At 40.6% G+C, this 20,068-nt stretch overlaps 3 protein-coding genes across 5 annotated transcripts in view; all 3 read left to right on the forward strand.

The window, feature by feature from the left end:
• Positions 1 to 4,644: 4,644 nt before the first annotated feature.
• On the forward strand, positions 4,645 to 7,219 carry ccndx (cyclin Dx). The gene is made up of 4 exons (XM_034593301.1): positions 4,645 to 5,108; positions 5,200 to 5,415; positions 6,358 to 6,684; positions 6,873 to 7,219. Exons 1-4 carry the CDS (start codon positions 4,860 to 4,862, stop codon positions 7,035 to 7,037), a joined length of 957 nt encoding a protein of 318 aa, XP_034449192.1. The 5' UTR covers positions 4,645 to 4,859; the 3' UTR covers positions 7,038 to 7,219.
• A 518-nt stretch (positions 7,220 to 7,737) lies between these two features.
• Positions 7,738 to 14,608, forward strand: nucb1 (nucleobindin 1). Its single transcript, XM_034593300.1, has 13 exons — positions 7,738 to 7,830; positions 9,410 to 9,533; positions 9,641 to 9,748; positions 9,880 to 10,012; positions 10,467 to 10,570; positions 11,153 to 11,338; positions 11,455 to 11,545; positions 11,638 to 11,696; positions 11,956 to 12,048; positions 12,145 to 12,234; positions 12,588 to 12,758; positions 13,774 to 13,891; positions 13,999 to 14,608. The coding sequence occupies exons 2-13, from the start codon at positions 9,414 to 9,416 to the stop codon at positions 14,082 to 14,084; spliced, it is 1,359 nt and encodes a 452-aa protein (XP_034449191.1). The 5' UTR covers positions 7,738 to 7,830; positions 9,410 to 9,413; the 3' UTR covers positions 14,085 to 14,608.
• Positions 14,609 to 19,364: 4,756 nt separating this feature from the next.
• Positions 19,365 to 20,068, forward strand: part of ppfia3 (PTPRF interacting protein alpha 3) — a 32,261-nt gene continuing 31,557 nt past the window's right edge. For 2 of the 3 annotated variants that reach the window (XM_034592920.1, XM_034592921.1), the window contains exon 1: positions 19,369 to 19,687. The gene's annotated coding sequence lies outside the window, so the exon portion shown is untranslated. Of the gene's footprint in view, positions 19,688 to 20,068 lie in introns of all 3 variants that reach the window. The other variant, XM_034592922.1, reaches the window with a different exon arrangement.

Raw genomic sequence — 20,068 nt, forward strand, 5'->3', positions numbered from 1 at the left:
TCAGTTCATACTGTCTCATACTGTTTTCATTTGATTAAGTGTTGAGATCACATGTTGAGAATATTTTACATAGAAAAAACAAAGATCAGCGAGAAGCATAACGAATAAATAGAAATTGGAGATGCAGATCTGAATACTTTTCTTGTGACGCAACCGTGATTGCAATCCAATCTACCCAACTGAATATACAGTAGGTAAAACATTTTTATTCTTAGTCAAGAAAACAAGACTTTTACTTAAGATGCAGTATTTGTACGTTACTGTGATAGTACTTTAACATAAGAGTGAAGGATCAGTAATTCCTCCAGCAGTGATGATCTGATCATGTGTTTTTTTGTGTCACATCTTCATCTACACAAAAACCTCAGTTGTAAAACATATGTTGTGGAATAAGAAAATGGATATTTCCTCTGGAAACATCAATGGAAAAGAATAGAATGAAAAACATTTAAGTGAATTCGACTCGATTTTTTTCAACTCATTAAAACACAGTTGAGAATTAAATATGGTTAAAAGGAGATCAAACTGATAAAAAAAAAAATATTTCCAGCTAACAGTGACATCTATGAGTTAATGTGGCGTCTTTAACTTGTGAACTGGTTAAACTTTGCCCTCTCCCCTCTCCCCCTCCCCACTGGCCAGCAGGTGTCTGTGTGAGGTGAATGGCGGAGGGGAAAATAGGACCTCTGTTCTCCACTGTCCCGGGAAATGAGCTGGAAAATGAGGGGCGGGGGCGACACACCTCCTTCTCAGGACCCGCTGCACTATTCTTTTGGCCACTCGCTGTCTCTTACCCCCTCGATCTGTGTTGTTTGAATACAGCTGCGGTGTATGAATTTAGGAGGGTGCTTAAACAGGCCCACGATCTGTCACTCCCTGTCCCATCCTCCTCCTTCTCCTCCTCCCTCCTGACCTCACTTGACTGACAGAGCCAAACTTAACTCAGGCCCTCATTCAAACTCAATCTGCTTTCAGTTCCTCTTAAAGCCTGTTTTATAGGCGAAGGCCTTGTCGACAGCTTTAAACCCCATTTTCTCACTAATGCCACAATCGACCAAGTGTTGGAGGATTATGGTCTGTTCATGTTGTCATTATGCTGCATGTCTTAGGAAAGCTGTTATCTGCGGTAGATGATGTGGCTGCACAATCTACTCTCTGACTTTCCTATTCCGCTGTGTATTTGTGTGATAATTCCACTGCTTTCAGTATGAATCAGTCACTTATCTTTGTGCTCTCTTTTATTTACTTAATTCTATTTTACATTTTACATTTTTCTCTTCTTTATTTCTTAAATCTTTTCTTTCTGGAATCAGATTTTCTCGACTGTACTACATAATCCAATCAATAATTTTCCTTCTTCTCATATCAAAATCCAATCAGACTTGTTTTTAATACTGCCGTTCATGGAAAAGTTGCAATACAAGGTGTTAACAATACAGTAAAAAAATGTATAGTACTGAATAATATTATAATACTTATAATAATGAAAAATAGAATAAAATAAAGCAGGTCGATTAGATAGAAAGAATGTTAAAATATAAATGTAGGTGAACTAAAGATAGTGGGAAGTACTTTAAAACTTGGGTTTGGAAAAGTGCTCTATAGATAAAATAAATTATTATTTATTTTTAATCATTTAATTCATACCCCTCTTTTAGGCTTATAATGGTGTGAATTCATTTTGTGCTGCTCTTGTCATTTTGGTCACAGTAACGTCGATATCTGTGCACAGGGCAAATATCTCCCGAAGACTTAAACAACAGAACGAAGACATGAAATCATAATAATGTCATCAGATCATAACTTGTAGATCAAACCCAACTGTGCTTTATTTGAAAGCAGCTGTATGATTCAGACCACGTGTCCATGTGTCAGTGTACATGCTGCTGTAGTGGAGACCCAGCAGTCGTTCACTTTGTGAGGAGACTAGAAAGGATTTCTCCTTGTTGAAACGTGAAACTTTTCCACAACACATATCCCCTTATATCTTTACCACTGTATAGCACCACTGACAGCTATTACTGTAAACAGTTTACTGAAGTACTGTACTGAGTTCAGATACCTGTACTGTAATATTTTACATTTTAGAAGTTTTAGTCCTTTACGGCTTGAAGGGAAATATCGTACTTTTATGTTCTTTGTACCAGTTAATTTACAGAAATTTGTTTTAAATAGGTTTATAAAACATGATGCTTGGATTTACCTACCCATCTGAAGCTCCACTTCAACTAAATACATGTACATCAGCAATAATAATCCAATATATAATATTTAATAGTATGACAATTTTTTAAAGGGTTATTTAATTTCCGCTCAGTTCTTTTATATTTTATGATTTTCATAGAATTTTATAGAAGTCAAGTATTTTATGTTGTAGTGTTAAAGGATCTGAGAACTTCCTCCATCACTGGATACGTGATGAAATATGAAAGACTTAGTCTAATAAAATAATTATATTTGAAGTAAATAAAAAATGTCATCAAGTTTAAATGATTTTTGTGTTGCACATGTAGTTGTGAAGTTTGTGGAACTGCTCGTCTGCTCCGCGCTGAATGGAGCATGAATAATTGATGCGGAGCTGAAATCATGGTGCCATTGTGGTCGTCCATTTAACTCCCATTTGAAATGTGAGCTGCTATTGAAACCTCTAATGTGCGAACAGCCACCTGTAATGACTGCGTCAAATACAATCTGTATTCTCCACTGGTGAGTGCGACCCCACTGTGACCATCAGAGGAGTCCCCGGGGAGCGTGTGAAAAGTGTGTCTACCCCATGAATGTGTGAAGTGTGTGTGTGAGGCACCAGCAGCAGGCAGAAGGCCAGGGGGCTGTTGTCTGACACTGATTTGTAAAGGGAGACAATACGGCTCATTGACCTGCCCCAGCTCCACTGTCTGTTGCACATACCTCGCCTGCCCAGCCCTCCCCAGTGGCTTCACTGCTCTTTAAACATGAGCAGCAGATTGCCACAGGCGCAGGGAGGGGAGGCCGACGGGACACAGGTTGCTTTGACAATGAGAATCCAGAGAGTAAAGAGAGGGATGGGGCTTGGAGAAAAAAGAAAATATACCAAGTACTTTTCAGGAGTTGTTCAAAGACAACAGGATTTGCTTGTGTTTCTCATCCACGAGGCCTCTTCACTTCTTACACCAAAAAAGTCCAGTTGCCTATGAACAACCCCTGAAGACACCATGGCCCGATGACAGATTAACATTTTGGGGTGAAAAGTCTTTAGAGTCGTTTCAGGCTCGTAATCCCTTGAAAAAACATCTTTGTTTCCTGTGAACATTTGTAATGAGAACTCATGTCCCCGCTCTATTTACAAATAAACATGTATCTCACACAAAACGTGACATGTGACATTTGGTGAAGATTGGATCATTTATGCATGAACTAAAACTTTCATAGCGATACATAGAAATTCACTGAGCCGTCACAGACAATTTTTACAATGAGTCATCATCAAAGTCCTAAAGGCTTCCTGATCAAATTTGAAGTGGATGTGATCAACCAGCTTTGAGAAATTAAAAAAACATAATGATATGATGACGTATCGTTTCCTGTTGCCAGTAGTTGGCGCTATAACTTTAACTGGATAAATCCAAGTCTGTTTGCATCCTTTCCTTGATGGCAAACTGAAGAGAAAGGTTGCAACTATCGAACAATTTCTTTATCGTTTAACCTGTGAATTAAATTCCTGATTGGTTGATTCATTGCATTTATTTGCATTTGCAAAGTTCTGTCATTTTGGAAAGAAGGGTGTGTCATTTTTTGGTTCATGAAAAGTCCGAAAATAATAGAGCCTCAAGTTCTGTTAATCAATATTTGTCCCAAAAAATAATCAAAAAAGCAAAGATACTTTATACAATTGTAAAAGGCAAGAAAAAAAACTTCACATTTGAGATGCTGAAACTAGCACATCTGGACCATTCGCTCTGGAAAAATGTTTCAATATCTGATCAAATATAAGAATTTCCTTTAATTCATTATATTACTCACCATTTCAGCTCCATTGCCCTTCACAGATTCACGGTTTAATTTTGTTAATCTAGCCTGACAAAGTTTCTCACAAGATTAAAAAAAAAATAGGAGAAATTCTTTAATATTTGCACAAACATCTATATTTTATTTCATCATATAACTTTTGATCTTTAACCTGTGATACAGTGTTAGAAGATGAGGATATGCCCTGTTATCTACCAGCAGCTATGATTTAACATCCATCCATGTGTTTGACATATTTCCTGCCCTCCGCACGTTGTAAACAAACACCCTCATCCTTTTGTCATCCATTCCCATTGTCAGAGTGTGGAGGTGACCTTTTCTCTCCCCTCTCTCTCTCTCTCTCTGCCTCTCACCCCTCGCAGCCTTTTCTTTTCCTCCCTTCTCTCTTTCACTGTCGGAGACAAGCTGTTGCTCTGTCCCCTGCGGGCCACTCCCTCTCTTGTCTGCTCCTCTCTCCTCCTCCCCTGCCTCCCTCTCTCCCCTCGCTCTCCTCCTTTCCCCCTCTCCCCACCTGTTGGAGCAATTGTTGCGCAGACCATATTGTTGTCCTCTTATTATTTTATGTCACTCATGAGGGTCCCCACCCCTCTCTGCCTCGGACTTTCTGCCACTCCCTCTCCCTCTCTCTCCCTGCTGGGTATAAAACTCAGAGGACTCAGCTGGGGGCTGATATTCTGCACAGCACCACAGGACAGCAGAGTCCAGGTTTCAGGGGAAAAAAGGGAGAATCTGCAGGGATTTCCACACGACCCCTTACCTGCACAGCAGCTCAGGTGGCAGAAGGACAGTATCTGCTGTTTTTCCTTCCCAGTTGGACATAAACAGGTTCATATTTTACCCATCAGGCTGTGCAGATGGACAGGGGCATGCCTGTGTCTCTGTGGTGCGAAGAGGTCGAGGATGACCAGAGTCAGGAGCAGGGCCAGGGCCCCAACAGAGGCTCGTCTCAGCTGCGAGCCGCCTGGGACCCCACTGTGTCGGGGCACCGTGTGATCCTGAGGCTGCTTCACGTGGAGGAGAGGTACATGCCCTCCATGCTCTACATCACCCTCATCCAGAGGGATCCAGAGCGCAGGGAGGAGCTCGCCAAGTGGGCCCTGGAGGTATGAAACTCTTGATTCTGCCCCATGATCCTGGATGAGTTGTGTCATCGCAGCAGCTGTGACACCGGTGTCCTCTGTCTTTTCTCTGCAGGTGTGCTGTGAGATCGGTTGTGATGAGACAGTGTTTCCTCTGTCTGTCTCTCTGATGGACCGCTTCCTGTCTGCCACTCTGTCTGTGCCCGTCTCACCGTACTGCCTAGCCGCCGGCTGCATCCTCATCGCATCCAAACTCACAGAGTGCGACAACATCACCGCAGACACTCTCTGCGCCGCAGCCGAGTACAGCTTCCCGCCCTCGACCCTGCGGGTGAGTCCATCACTTGGTCATTGCAGAGGCTGGAGTGAAAGAGTGAAAGAGTCCAGTAAAGATAACAACTCTGGTTCATTTCCAACTGTGGCCCCCTAATACCATCACTAACTTACATCAAACTGCAGTGTAAACTGTAATTTTAAACAATAATAATATATTATCGAGTTTTATACCTTTTATGGTACTTAAGCTTTATGAGAAAACATTAAAGTAGCTATATCATAGTATAAGGTGGAAAAATATAACGGGAATTGTAGGGAAACAAACAAATTAACAAGTATCTCATGAACTAAAAATACCAGTAAACCACCAACTGGAAGTCAACCTGTCTAAAACTTTAAGTATTTAATCAACAAACTTACATTTTTTATTTCTTATTGTTCTGAGCAACTGTAGAATCTATACTGTTACCTGAGGAAATAAAACATACATGCCCATCATCAGTTCCAGTCCAAAAGATGCATATGAACATCGTAATAATGGTAGTTCACCTTTTGATTATTTTCCAGATTAATCACTCGATCGTTTTTTCTATGAAACTTCACAGAGTTCAAGGTGGCGTCTTGTTTTTCAGATAAAAAGTCATAAGCGTTCAGCTCACTTTGATATATGATGAGGAGCAGCAGCAAATCTTCACATCTGAGAAGCTGCACTAATGTGCAAAAAATCGCAGCTTATCGTTTGATATCTATTTATAGTATTCTAATTGTGTGTCAACTGTAATAACTATATCGTAGCTTTTTAACTAATACATCAGCTTTCCATCTGATCTTGAAGCTAAAGTGAATCAATGATTCAGCTCAGAGGTTTAAGTCAGAAGTTTCCATCACTGATCTTAAATGCAGCCTTACAATTTAAGCTCATGTTTTTATGACTAACTCCATGTTTTACCACACCACGACTTTTCTAATTCTTAAAACCACCTGTTCCCTCCATCAGGAAATGGAGCGAGTCATCCTGGCCACTCTGCGGTGGGACACAGCAGCGGTGACCCCTCAGGACTTCCTCCCACATTTCCTGGCCTCAGTGGAGCAGAGAGGCGATGGGGACGGCGGAGAGTCTGCGGAGGAGCGGTTGTCCACCCTGCGGCGGCACAGTGACACACTGGCGGCCATGTGTGTCTGTGACTCCCGGTTCCTGGGAGCACCTCCATCACTTGTTGCTGCAGCATCCCTCAACTGTGCACTGCGAGGCCTGGGCAACCAGGGGCCCTCTCAGCTGGCTCTCATGAGTGAAGAGCTGGCAGAGCTGTGCCAGACTGAGCTGGTGAGTAAAGACCAGTTCATTTCATTTGAATTGGATTTGGTTTTATTATTATTTTATTTTGTCAGGGAATGGGATTTGCAAGAGCAACGTGTTTTAAGCAACTACACTTAGAAAACTTGTCATGTCATATGCATGAAGAGTTTGCATCTCTGACTAAATCCACTCACTTTCTCTATCTTGCTTCACAGGCAGTGCTGCAGTGCTACAGTGACATGATAGAGTACGGCCTCCGCCAGCGGCTGAGGAGTGGGCTTCAGCAGGGCCCCACAGAGAAAGAGGCGGAGGTGGAGGAGGAGGTGGAGGAGGATGAGCGGGCCGGGACACCCACTGACATGAGAGAGATTGATTTCTAAACACTGAATCAGCTGATGCAGCTCAAGTGTAAATCAATCAAAACCATTTAAGTTCATCAGTCAAACTGATATAAATCGAAAAGGACCCCAAAATGCTCAGACATGGTTTTATATATATACATTTTGAAATGATTGATTATTATTGCGTGACTGTTAATTTATTTAATTTTTTTTAACTTTATTTATTTGTAAACACTTTTTGCAAGTATGTGTTTTCCATGTGCCATATTTTATTATTATTATTATCTATTTCTATTAATTTTATTGTAGGCTTAGATGTCATTTTGATGCATTCATATTTATATATTTAATTTATTATCACGTGCAATTGTTGACTGTGTTTATGTTAATTTATTTCACTATGCCATGACTTTGTGTTTATGTACTGAATTAAATATACAGCAAATCTATTTTTCAAACAATTAAAAACGTTTGTACAGAACTTGTGTCGATGTATTATTTACCACTGGGATAATGATGCGTTTAGGTACAGTATTATTTGTAGGAGTGTAATTTAGACGTTCACAAAAGCAAAATATTTATACTTAAATCTTTTATATCACATTTTTACAATGAATATACAAAAGATAAAACCCCCTCGGTCCATAAACTAATAATAATTTGGCAAATTCTCTAATCTACTGGCATTACTTAAATGTCATCATTCGTGAGGTATAGTATTTCCAACCGTCCCTGAAGGCAGCAAGGCGCTCCTGCTTCATGACGTCAATTTCCTCCGACGCAAGGAAAGATCGCGATTTGATCGTTTGATCTGCAAAGAACAACATCTGCGGTAAGAGACGAGTTTTTAAAGACGTTTCTCTGTTAGAATTCATTTAAATGACTGGTTTGATGTCAGTTGGGTTTAAAAATGTGCCGGAAAGCGTGACATATAAGCGGAGGAAGTATTCTGCCTGATATTTCCCATAGCTAACGCCTGCGTTGATGGAGAAATAGCGCTTATATCACCTTTAAAATTACGTTTAAAAAACGAATAATCCAACGTCAACTCACATTCACCATGTGTTTAATCTCACCTGTGTGTTACAGCCACGGAAATATCCATTTCTGTCTTGAATCCTAATCACTAACCTCTCATCCGCATCCATGTTTCCTCTTTTAAGCTAGCTGGCTAACTAGCTACAAACACGAACAACGTCATCAAAATAATTTTCTGTTTAACAGGCAGTTTAGTGACACTTCCGGTGCCCTTTACGAAATATATCCTCCTATTTCACTCTCTGAAAAGAGATCTTCCTGCTCGAAACTGATCTTCACGCGAGATTCCATTTAGGAAATGTATGATTATAAACATCTCCAAGTGTTGAATAAACTCATGACCAGAAAATGTTTTACTTTTGACCTTTTATAAATCTTTGAAGTCTCCTGCTGAATTCGGCATATAATGTGCACACCAGCCACCAACCATTTACACCGAATGTGATTGGTTCCATCTCTCTGGCTGTTATCACAGGCTATGTTGACATAGAGTTATTCAGGATGTGATTTGAGTGGGGATCATGTCTATATCCGGGTTTCTGTTGTGTTCCTTGAACTTATGACTGCAGATAAATATTGAGTAAATAATGTCTGAAGTTCAGTTTATTTAAATAATGTAAATATAGTGAAAGTTTGACACTGATGATAGGTTTACTCACTCAAGTTTATTTGAGCCTTTCAACCAGGCAATTCAAAGTGTTTACTGAAGACGGAAAGACATAGAAAAAACACAAGACAATATCAAAAATATACATAATTAAAATAAATCCAAATACAACATTAAAATATCTGAATATCTAAAATATCATATAACACAATATGATATAACTGATTAATATTCAATGAAAATCCAGCATAGGACTTAAGATAAATTGTATTATTTCATAGTTTTTATGCAAACATTTGCAATATTGGAATAGTCATGATGGAGTCCAATATTTCACTGAAAAGAAGCTGTATGCATCTATTTCTGATTGAAATTTTTTGCGGCACAGTTCAGTGGTTAGCAGTTTCGTCACAGCAGGAAGGTTTCCAGTTCGAATCCCGGTTTGGCCGAGGTCTTTCTGTGTGGAGTCTGCATGTTTTTTTTGTGTCCGTGTGGGTTTTCTCCGGCTTCCTCCCACAGACACAGACGTGCAGTTTGGAGTCAGATTGATCAGAGACTCTAAGTTAACTGTTGGTGTGAATATGAGTGTGACTGGTTCTTTGTCTCTGTATGTTGCCCTGTACAAAAACTCACAAGTGAAGGATCCCTGCAGAAATGGAGAGGTGTATTAAAAAGATGTCCTGCAGGCGAACCGGCGCCCTACCAGTGGTCCATCTTGTCCAGGTTTATCACTCACACACCTCTGTTGTTATTGTTTGATTTAAAGGAGGATGAACCTGAAACCTGGCTGGCTGCTGCTTCTCTCCATCGCTGCCGGGGTCTGGTCAGTGCCTATTGATCGCAATGCAGGCAACCAAGAAGTTAAAGAGGAAGTACAGGAGGAGAATGCTGTAAGAGTCCCTTTCTTCTTCTTTTCTTTCACCGTTTCACATATGAGTTTGAGCTGAGAATCCGTTTGGCGTTAAAGTAATCCTTCCATTACAACACACTGTTGCAGGACACAGGCCTGTACTACGACAGGTATCTCAGAGAGGTGATCGAGGTTTTGGAGACTGACCCTCACTTCAGAGAGAAACTGCAGACAGCGAACACAGAGGACATCAAGGTTAGAATCCATCTCTTACTATTTCTCGCTCTTCTCCTCCTCACCCACAAAGCTGCCCTCGTTCACCTTTACCAGCACCAAGAGGATCTGACATTTGATTTGTTCTCTCTCCCGGGTGTGTTCTCCGCCAGAATGGCCGCCTCAGTAAGGAGCTGGACCTGGTCGGTCACCATGTCAGGACTCGGCTGGATGAGCTGAAGCGGCAGGAGGTGTCTCGGCTCAGGATGCTGCTGAAGGCCAAACTGGACAGCACCAACACACAGAGTGAGTGGACTCATTTTCCTTTGAACAACTGAGGAGAGTGTGTGTGCAGATTATATCAGAGTTTTTGGTCCAACTTGTAATCGCCAGTGATACTTCTGAAACTTAATTGACAGATCTACTGTTTAAAGTGGATATACCTACACAGAGCACATTTTAAATTATGCGAAGTGAAAAAGAAAAAACAAACAAACAAAATACTTTAGAACATGCAGCCATTCCCTTTAAGATGTTCCCATTTTCTTTAACAGACGTAAATTTGGAATGATAATCATAATATATGTGACAATCAGGCAGCTGTTGCTTAGTTTACGGTAAAAGCGTACAGATGTGCAGTGTTGTCATCCTCGATTCATGTGCGAAGATGCAGATGCAAAGAGCTGAGATTTTATCATTTGAAAAATAAATACACAAAGTCATGTTTGTCAGAAGTGTGTTTGGAATTTTTTCCATGCAGGCCTCCAGATGGACCACGCCTCCCTGCTGAAGCAGTTTGAACATCTGGATCCACACAATCAAAACACGTTTGAGGCAAAGGACCTTGAGCTGCTGATCTCGACAGTAAGACTCTGCTGTGATGAGTGAGCGGAGGGATTTTAGTTTCCCTCACTGCTTTCAGACATGCACTGAGGCCCATTCCAGATGTTTTCCGGAACGTTTTATGATAGCCCCCTTGTAAAATGTCTGAGTGAGCCCATGTAAAAATTCAGCAGGAATATGTCTGCAAAAGTCACAGCGAGCGAGTTGCCGTGTTGATTCCGTTTCTAACCTTACAGACACGATGGAAGAATAGAAATATCTCAGGATGACAAAGAGAAGCATGTAGAAAACGCAGAAGAAGATGTCATATTGGAAAGACAATGAGATCCAAGAGCTTTTGGCGATAAGGGCTGATGTCAGTGTTGATGTGCAGTAAACAAAAACACTGAGTGGAATGATATTCTCTACCCCGGCTCCACCCCTCACCTGAATGTCCCAGACAATTTCTTGTTGTTGTGAACGTGTCTGACCCGTAGAGAAGTGATAATTTCCCCCCACATTCTTGTAGAATCACCCTAATCAGACTCCAGGGTGCCAAAAACAATGACAGGTGTGTTTCTGCACATTTTTTGCTTTTTGTTTACATGTGACTCCTTCGTTCAGGCAACCAAGGACCTGGAGAACTACGACGCCGAGAGACACGAGGAGTTTAAGCGCTACGAGATGCTGAAGGAGCACGAGAGGAGGGAGTACCTGAAGGGCCTGGACCTGGAGAAGAGGGAGAAAGAGGAGAAGAGACTGCAAGAGCTGCAGGACAAACACCGGCACCACCCTAAAGTTAACGCTCCGGTGGGCAAAGGATGGATCTGTGTTTATTATCAGTGGAAATGTGTGGCGGTGAATGAAGCTTTTTTTTTTTTTTTTAACATGCGTTTCCTGTTTCTGCTGCATCTTGTCACATTCAGGGTAGTGTTGCTCAGTTGCGGGAAGTTTGGAAGGAGACAGATGGCCTGGATCCCCAAGAGTTCAACCCTAAAACCTTCTTCAAACTGCATGGTGGGTCACAACACCTCCTTTTTAACCCCAGTTCTTTTTCATTCCGACGAGGTTGATATGAAACAGCTCCCATGATTCTCTGCCCTGTTTAGATACAAACGAAGATGGCGTTTTAGACGAGCAGGAATTGGAGGCTCTCTTCACGAAGGAGGTAAAAACCCTGAAGTTCGTTTCAGCTCCTTTCACTTAAGTTTTGTTTTAGGGTTTAACTCGAGGTTTTACTTGTTCAGTTTCCGGATGGAAAACACATTTAAATCTGACAACAGAATATGACAAGTGGATGATCATCAGTTTGAAAATACAGCTGTTTATGTTGGCGTTTTAGGAAAATACAAAGTTTTGAACCTGACAGTAATGGTATGCACCAGCATCCTCATGGCAGCTAACATCTGTTCATCTCCCTCCTCCAGCTGGAGAAGGTCTACGATCCAAAGAATGAGGAGGATGATATGATGGAGATGGAGGAAGAAAGGCTCAGGATGAGGGAGCACGTCATGAAGAATGTGAGTCTTTATTTACTTTCATCTCTCTTCATCATATCCCATTAACTGTTCTCTCTGCTTTGACTGAGACATCGTCCTTGTTTCTGCGTTTTAAAGGTTGATACAAACAAGGACCGGCTCGTCAGCCTGGAGGAGTTCCTGAAATCCACAGAGAAGAGGGACTTTAATAACCCCAGAGAGTGGGAGGTAAAGAGCCCAGAGGTGGCCTGCCGGGCAGGGATGTGGTCGGGTTATTAGACCGCCTGTGGTTCATGTCCTAGGACAAGCTGTGAAAATGTGGTTGGTGAAGTTAAGTGGGTCAAGCAGCTCTTTGTTTAACGTTTGGTGGAATTAGGGTGTGAACACAGCAGGACTGGATTCCTGACAGGCTCTGTTCGTAATACACGTTGAGCATAAATTAGCCTTAAATCTGCTTTATATCAACATTAATACCAGGCTAATGTTGCTGACGTACTTTCTATGTGAAGCATTAGAATATTTCCCTCACTGCTACCTCAGTAATACCGTCACTTCTGTGTGTTCCCCTGCCGTCTCTCCAGACTCTGGACACGAAGCCAGCGTACACGGAGGAAGAGCTCCAGCGATTTGAGACTGAGCTCAGAGACAAAGAAGAAGAGCTGAAGAGGAGGGCGGAGACGCTGCGGGAGGAGCAGGACCTGCTGAATGAAAGAGGCAAAGCCCTGGAGGCTCAGAAGAAAGAGTACCAGCAGGTAACTGTCGCACCGCGTCCCAAACCTTAGACTGTAAATATAAATGGACGCAGACTTCGAGTCTAGAGAGTGAAGCCATGTGCAGAAAAGGCCTGAAGCATGTATTCTGTTGACTGACCAGAAGCAACTCCATATCTTCAAAAGAAGTTTGTTCTCAATCTCTAGTTTCATCCTCCAATGGGTGCAGGTCACAGCTGTAGGTGGGTGTGCACTGCCCTCAAGCCCTCATTCAGGCTCCACCCCCTGTGCTACCAAATATGATTACTTCTTAATACTAAAGTAAAAAAAACAAGATAGCGCTCGACAAAATGCCAAACTCGAGGATTCAAAAAACGACAGCTTAAAAACCAATGGGTGACGTCACGGTGGGTTAACACATCCAAGGTGATTCATACCATCTGAGACGCTGGGGTGACAATTAAATTGCACAACGTCAACAGCCAATTCAGCGTGTAAGAACACAGAGACTTGTTCATGAGAGATGTTCTGATACTGATACCAGCATCGGAAATGTCTCTGATACCGCTGAAAAGGTAGAGCATCTTTAAAGTTTCACCCAGATCAAAATGTCTTTACCCGGAAAATCACTTTTTCTCCGCTGCTCCAAAACAGTAGTTACGAAGAACTGTTTTTAGAGCAGAGAAGAAGGGATTTCTGGCAGTGCAGCGTTAGCCAGAGCAAGATCACAATGTCAGCAGTTTGACTATATTTAACACTGGAAAGTCCCAAAGGCAAAACAGTGTCGTGCACAAGTAGGTAAGACTTCAGTTTCGAGGCTTGGAGAAAGTGATGCCACTTACAACACCAACAGCAACTATAGCAATCATCACTTCTATACAGCTGGTAAAATACATTATACAAGTTATTTTTTAAACGCACTGGTATCAGAACTGTACTTGATATTGACTGATAAGCAAAGTCCAGGTATTGGAATCTGTATCAGGAAGGGGAAGATGGTATCAGAACATCTCTAGTTCTGAATCATTTTGTGTTTTTTTTGTTTTGTTTTTTCAAGGCGGTATTAGAGATGTCCCAGAGACAGAAGGAGCAGCAGGCAGCAGATGGGCAGCCCCCTGCAGGCCCTAATGGAGAACTACAGTTTCAACCACAGGCCCCTAAACCTGAAGTTAAAGGTAAAAAAAACAAAACAGGACAAGTGAAACATGTGGCAACGTGTTGTCGCTGTGGATTTGTGTCGTTACAGTTTTCAGTCCGTTAATATTCTCCTGCTCTTTTACAGAGGAAAAACCTCCAGCTGAGCAAGAAGTTCAAGTCCAGAACAATCTGCCTGCCGAGCCTCCACAGAATCTGCCTTTACACACTTAAAGCAGCACGCTCTGACAGACTTCACACACACACACACACACACACACTCACACACTCACTCTAATTTGCACTGACACAGATATCCAGATGGGTTCTACAAACTGAGTAATGTGAGTAGTATGTGTGAACTCAGGCGGACTGGACTCGTGAATCATGACGTATCGTACTGTGTGTTCATGTCTGTGGTCTATGTTAAATTAAAGCTCTCAAAACAACAGATAAAAACTGTAAATGTATTTTCAGAAATCTCCAGTTTCAGTGAAGTTTTCATTTGTGCAGGGTCTTCAGTGTAAAAACAGTAACATCTTCAAATAAAGTGTTAATTTAAAACCTCTTAAATGGACTCTTTGAATTCAGATGACCTCTCAGTTATATCCACTCAAAAGCTGAGCAACTTACACCTTTCACATTCTATGTCTCTGACCTCCACCAAGGTTTGTATGTTAGTCAGCATCACTTACATATCAGCATGTGTCCAGGCGTCTATTATCATTTTTCATCAAATAATCAGATAGTGAAGTGGAGCCTTCTGATATTTTTTGTTTCATTGAAATACATATTTTTACTGTATAATTCATTATAAGAGTTAGAATTTGCGAGTATGGTTTTGTTTTCAGAGTAAAAATCAAAAGCCGTACGAAATGTTTTCAGGGTAATACACAGTCGGTAGTGAAGTGGAAGCTTCTGACATTTCAGTCTCTTGAAATTTCATAAAATTTTTTTTCTGTATTTCCAGTGCAGTGTGTTTGACTTGGCCAGTTTGAAAGTTGACTCTCAGCTTAGAACTTTTCACCAGTTACTAAGACACAACACAGTTTTGTGTTCACAGTGTGAAAGAGGGCGTCACTCAGGTAACTGGGATCGCACCGAATGATCTGCTCATTCCAGTTTGTGGGCTGTCGTCATGTTGACTTGTGTTAGCTGGGATGTTGCTCAAGGTTGTTTTCTTAGATAACAACAACTTGTAAGCAGTTACATTAAGTTGGAAAAATAATTAACTCTTCAAGTTTCGACAGAGATAATTGGGTATCTGGTGATTTAAAAACAAAGATCGTGGTTTTACAGTTAACATTTTTGCAGCCACAATGTAGCAAATGATTAAAAAGTTGGTAATTATCTTAATAAGTGAAAATGTCTGGGGACCTAAATGTCTCACATGCTTGATCCGGCACCAGTCAGCCGTTTGTGACCCCACTCTAAAATATGATAATTGCTTATAAATGAAAATATATATAAAAAAACCCAAATACAATCGATTTGTTATAAACTACAACTGTTAAAAAAATGAAGGGAACACTTAATCGTCACAGTATAACACCAAGTCATTAAAACTTCAGGGATATACTGAGTCACATTGAGTTGCTGTGATAAGAGTCATGCCAGTTGGGTCGCCCTGTGATTTCAGTTTTTTTCTTTGATTTTCAGTATGATTTTGAATCCAGCCCTCAATGGGTTAATGGTTTTGGTTTCCACTGACTGTTGTGACATCATTTGGTTCTCAACAAATTATAGAATGTAGATCGGTAAAGATTTTCATCTTGAATAATGCGTTCATCAAGATCTGATGTGTGATTTAAGTGTTCCCTTAATTTTATTTTTGCAGCTTGATGTTAATTGTCAAACCTCCAACTCCCAATTTCACTGTAATAAAAAGGTTGCATTGGAAAACGTTATAAAAATACACAAATTGTGCATAGACTCTGTATAAGATCAGATGAGCCTTGATTAATTGCAGGAGTACAAAGACATAAATACAGAACAGATGAAAAGAAAAAGTAAGGAATACACAAATATTATTTATATCGATATGATAATGATAAAAATACAAAGTATAGATGTGAGTGTTTCACCCTGTTTAGTTGTTTTTTTCTGAGCTCAGCCTCCTCTTCCTCCTGCTCCTCTATCTCCTACTCCTCTTCCTCCTGCTCCTCTTCTTCCTCTGAGCCTGTTGTCCGCTGTCATGGCTCCCCGGGGGGCCGCTGATCCTCGCTGTTGTCCCGCTGTCGAGATGCTTCCCTGGCCAATGCTCGCTGCATTCCTATCAGCATTCCTCTAACCCGCTGACCTCCTGCAACCCCCAAGGGGTCCCTCCTCTCCTGGTGCCCGTGCAGCTGCCTCCTGTCCGTCACTGCTGTCACATCGGCCAAATAAAGACGTCCTGAGGAAGCTGCCTGGGTCATGAAGTCGGTATTTATTCGCTTTGATTTGACCAGTTGGACTCAAACAGAGCTGAGGACATTTATTCTGAAATTTCAAGTTAATATAGAGACAAAAGATGTTTTATTTTAGACTCTGTCTGAGATTATAGATGTTTCTGTTCTTATAAAAACAAAGCAAGGCACTTTTATTTATATAACACATTTCATATACAGAAGTGGATTCGAGGGGCTGTACAGGAACATTAAAAACAACAGACAATATATTCAAAAAATGTTTAATCAGCAAGCAGAGTTAAAACAATTTTCAAGCAAAAGAAAAGATTATAAAGAGTAGAATAAAAGGTAAAACAAATAAAAAGGATATTTACAGTATGTAGAAGCACTTATGGTTTTCTTGCATCTATACGGCAAAGGTTTGTTGCATCCTTAGCACACATTAAATTGTTTTAGGAAACATCAGTCAGTCTGATTTAAGATGTAAAATAATACTGAAAGTTACAGAAATTACTTTTTAAAGTTGATTTTAATGGTTACGAATAAATCAATCAGCACTGATCTGAAGTGAAGGTGAAACCAACCTGTAACAAATTGAATTAAGCTCTGAATTTAAGTTTTCTTTTTTCTTTTTTATCTTAACATACTAATGGTTAATATAAAGAGAGAAGTCCTCAAATACTCATATTGCTTAATATTCCTTTAAATTATTATGATTATTCATCTTTTTTCCTACCATGCATTTCTGAAGAGCATGTAAAAAAATAAAATGATGAACTAATATCACTTTTATGAAATCCAAGATTCTTTTTGTTTTTATTTTGAAAGATAAATGAATGTAACAGACCTATTTAATATCAATATATATCCATTAAGGTGAAACATTATGTTTACATTTAAACATTAATCCATATTTGGTTCATGAGATGATTCACTTTTTTACAAGTAAAGACCGAATCGTTTCCAGATTTCTTCATAATCATTTCTCATACAGAATGTCATCACTTTTTGTCCTGATCAGTCCAATATAGGCTACATATGTCGATCAATCAATACATAATAATAATAATTATTATTATTATTATTATAAATCAATAAATCCAGGCCTTATTACTTTTAAAAATAAAAGCCTGTGTGCATATGTGTGATAAAAAGTCTTAGGTTCTGGAATTTGTTGCTTGAATCATTAAATTCACCAGAAGTCTGACTGTGTGATCAGCTGTTTATTGATGATCCGAAATAAAGTAAACTTTAATCTGAGGAGGACATTACGTCATCTCCAATACCCCCCTCCTCCTCCCCCCTTCCTTACCCAGAGGTTTAACACCCGCCTTCCTCATTCTCTGATTGGCCGAGGGAGCGAGCCGCTCGTGACCGTTGATGGTAACTGGTCAATTCTGACTGACAGGTTTGTCGATCTCCTGACATGAAGAGTGGGTGATTGAATTATTCTGAGGAAATTTAACTCCTTTTTCTTTTATTTAATTTGTTCAATTAAAATAATGTATTTGCTACAATAAACATCCACAATCCCTGAAGTTGATACAAACTTATAATAAAAGTAAAATGATTAATACATGTCAATGTCACAGAAAACAACAACATCCATGATTTCTGCCTCAAATAAAAACATGTTGGTCAAACCCTGGTGGTACCAGTGCAGTGCATTTCTCCCGTTCAGACGCCAGAGGGTGCAATTGTTCAATTGTTTCTGTCAAGTTTCATCCACCACAGGCTTTAGAATAAATCCAGAGAAATGAGCTGCTCTGATCCTGTGAACCGGTTTGAAGTTAAAGGGCAGAAGAAGGAAAGAGGAAGTAAAAAGTGCGTTAAGAGGAGGAAGAGTGAGGAAGTGGAGGCTTCATGGAGCTTGTTTCTTTAAGGGCCGCATCCTTCATAGGAGAGGCAGATGAACGACGAGAGAGCGTCAAGTTTCACACAAGCATCCGGTACAGGAGCGGAAGCACTACGTTTTTTATCGTCAGAGTAAAAGCGCCAACTTTTCTCCCTCTTCAAATAATAAGGTATGGAAATAAGTATTTTGTCAGCCCTTACTTTTTTCTTCTCAACAGAAATCATATGATTCTTGCTTTGATTTCTCAGTATTCATCAGTATAATGAACAATTTAGATCTTTTACCAAAGTAGAATAGCATTTGAATCTTTAGTTGAGAAAAAGTACAAAAGCATTGACAACAGGTGAGTAAAGTATCAAAAATAAGGAAGTAGGAATGTAAAGTAGCTTATTGTTATACATCTCTACCTTTGAGCACTTCAACCTAAAAGAGATGTTTTCTTTTCACATTGTTATATTTTTGGAGGCCTGAAGAAGTAAAACAGAAATCTTATTTTGCATTTGTTTGTGGGTTGTTGAAGTCTAAATCATCGTCTTTTGATCTCTGTTATCTTTACTTTTATCTCTACTCTTTTACGTACAACAACTTGTACACACATACAAGTGATTATTATTGAAACTGACACACGTTAACAAATACAATGTGATACATACCAAAGATTATAACAAAATTTAAGATTCAAATTAATTTCATTTTTCGCAAGGTTCTACAATATACTCAGTCAATTGCAGGGTGACTTAAGCTAAAAGGCTGGTGTAATAAATAGGTTAACAATAATTAAAGGTTCAGTTTGTAGAATTTAGTGAAATCTAGTGGTGAAGTTGCATGTTGCAGCTGAATACCCCTCACCTCACCCTCCCCTTCCAAACATGAAAGAGAACCTGTGGTAGCCTTCAGTTTTCATAAAATATCAAAAGATGTTTAGTTTGTCTAGTCTGAGCTACTGAAAAAAACATGGCTGCCTCCGTAGAGAGGGCCCTCTCCCAATAAATATAAAGTATTTAAATTTAAAGGGCCCATTCTAGGGTAAAAGAAAACAACAATTTTGTTCAATTTAGATGAAACACTACTAAAAACATCACTAGGATATTTTATATTCAGTTTTTGCCAATAGATCCCTTTCACCTAAATCTTACACACTGAAACTTTAAAAAAGATCGGAAATATAAATAAAGTTGATAAATACATTCAGGTAGTGGTCTCACTTACAATATAGTCAAGTATAGAATTTTAACAAAGCATATAAAGACACCAAGGAAACACAAATAAGACAGTTACATTTGTAAAATCGAAAAACAAGCGCTAAAGGAACAAAATACAGAACAGAAAATGTCTCCTGCTCCACACTTGCCCGTTTTATTGTGAAAGTCCTAACCGGACGTCGCGCTGTGTGCGCTGCGTGCGGCTTGACGCAGCTGCCGAGCCGTCGCTCCCTGAGCAGAGACGGGGAGGGGACGGGGCTGAGGCTGAGGCTGCTGACCGGGCTGTGACAGGGGGATCGAACCTGCAGCCTCCGGCTCCTCGGGATGCTCTGATGGAGTGAACCGGCCTCAGAGATGCGCCTTCGTCTCCGCTCTCCGTCGACCATGGACCCGGTAAGGACGCACCGGGGGAAGGGTGGTGGTGATGGTGGGGGGGTGCTCCCGGTTGATGCTCGGCGCGCACATCATCCTCCCCAGTTCCAGCTGTTTTCATGGGAAGGGAGGGGGGGGGGGGTTGTTGATAGGAAATAGACGCGATCGCTCAGAATAAAAACACAGAGAAGAACCGATGACATGACGTTAATCTTCATCACGTCACAAAATCATGTCATCGGATTGTGGCGCGCGCGACGATCGGGCGTGTTAATTAGGCCTTCATCATTTACAGGATGATTGGCACCTCCCACCGTGATGTGCAAGCCGTGCGTGTGTGTGTGCGCGTGTGTGTGCGCGTGTGTGCAGCCTCACATACAGTTTTTTTCTGTATTCAGGTCA

Source organism: Hippoglossus hippoglossus, chromosome 8, assembly GCF_009819705.1.
Source record: "Hippoglossus hippoglossus isolate fHipHip1 chromosome 8, fHipHip1.pri, whole genome shotgun sequence".
Taxonomy (NCBI): domain Eukaryota; kingdom Metazoa; phylum Chordata; class Actinopteri; order Pleuronectiformes; family Pleuronectidae; genus Hippoglossus; species Hippoglossus hippoglossus.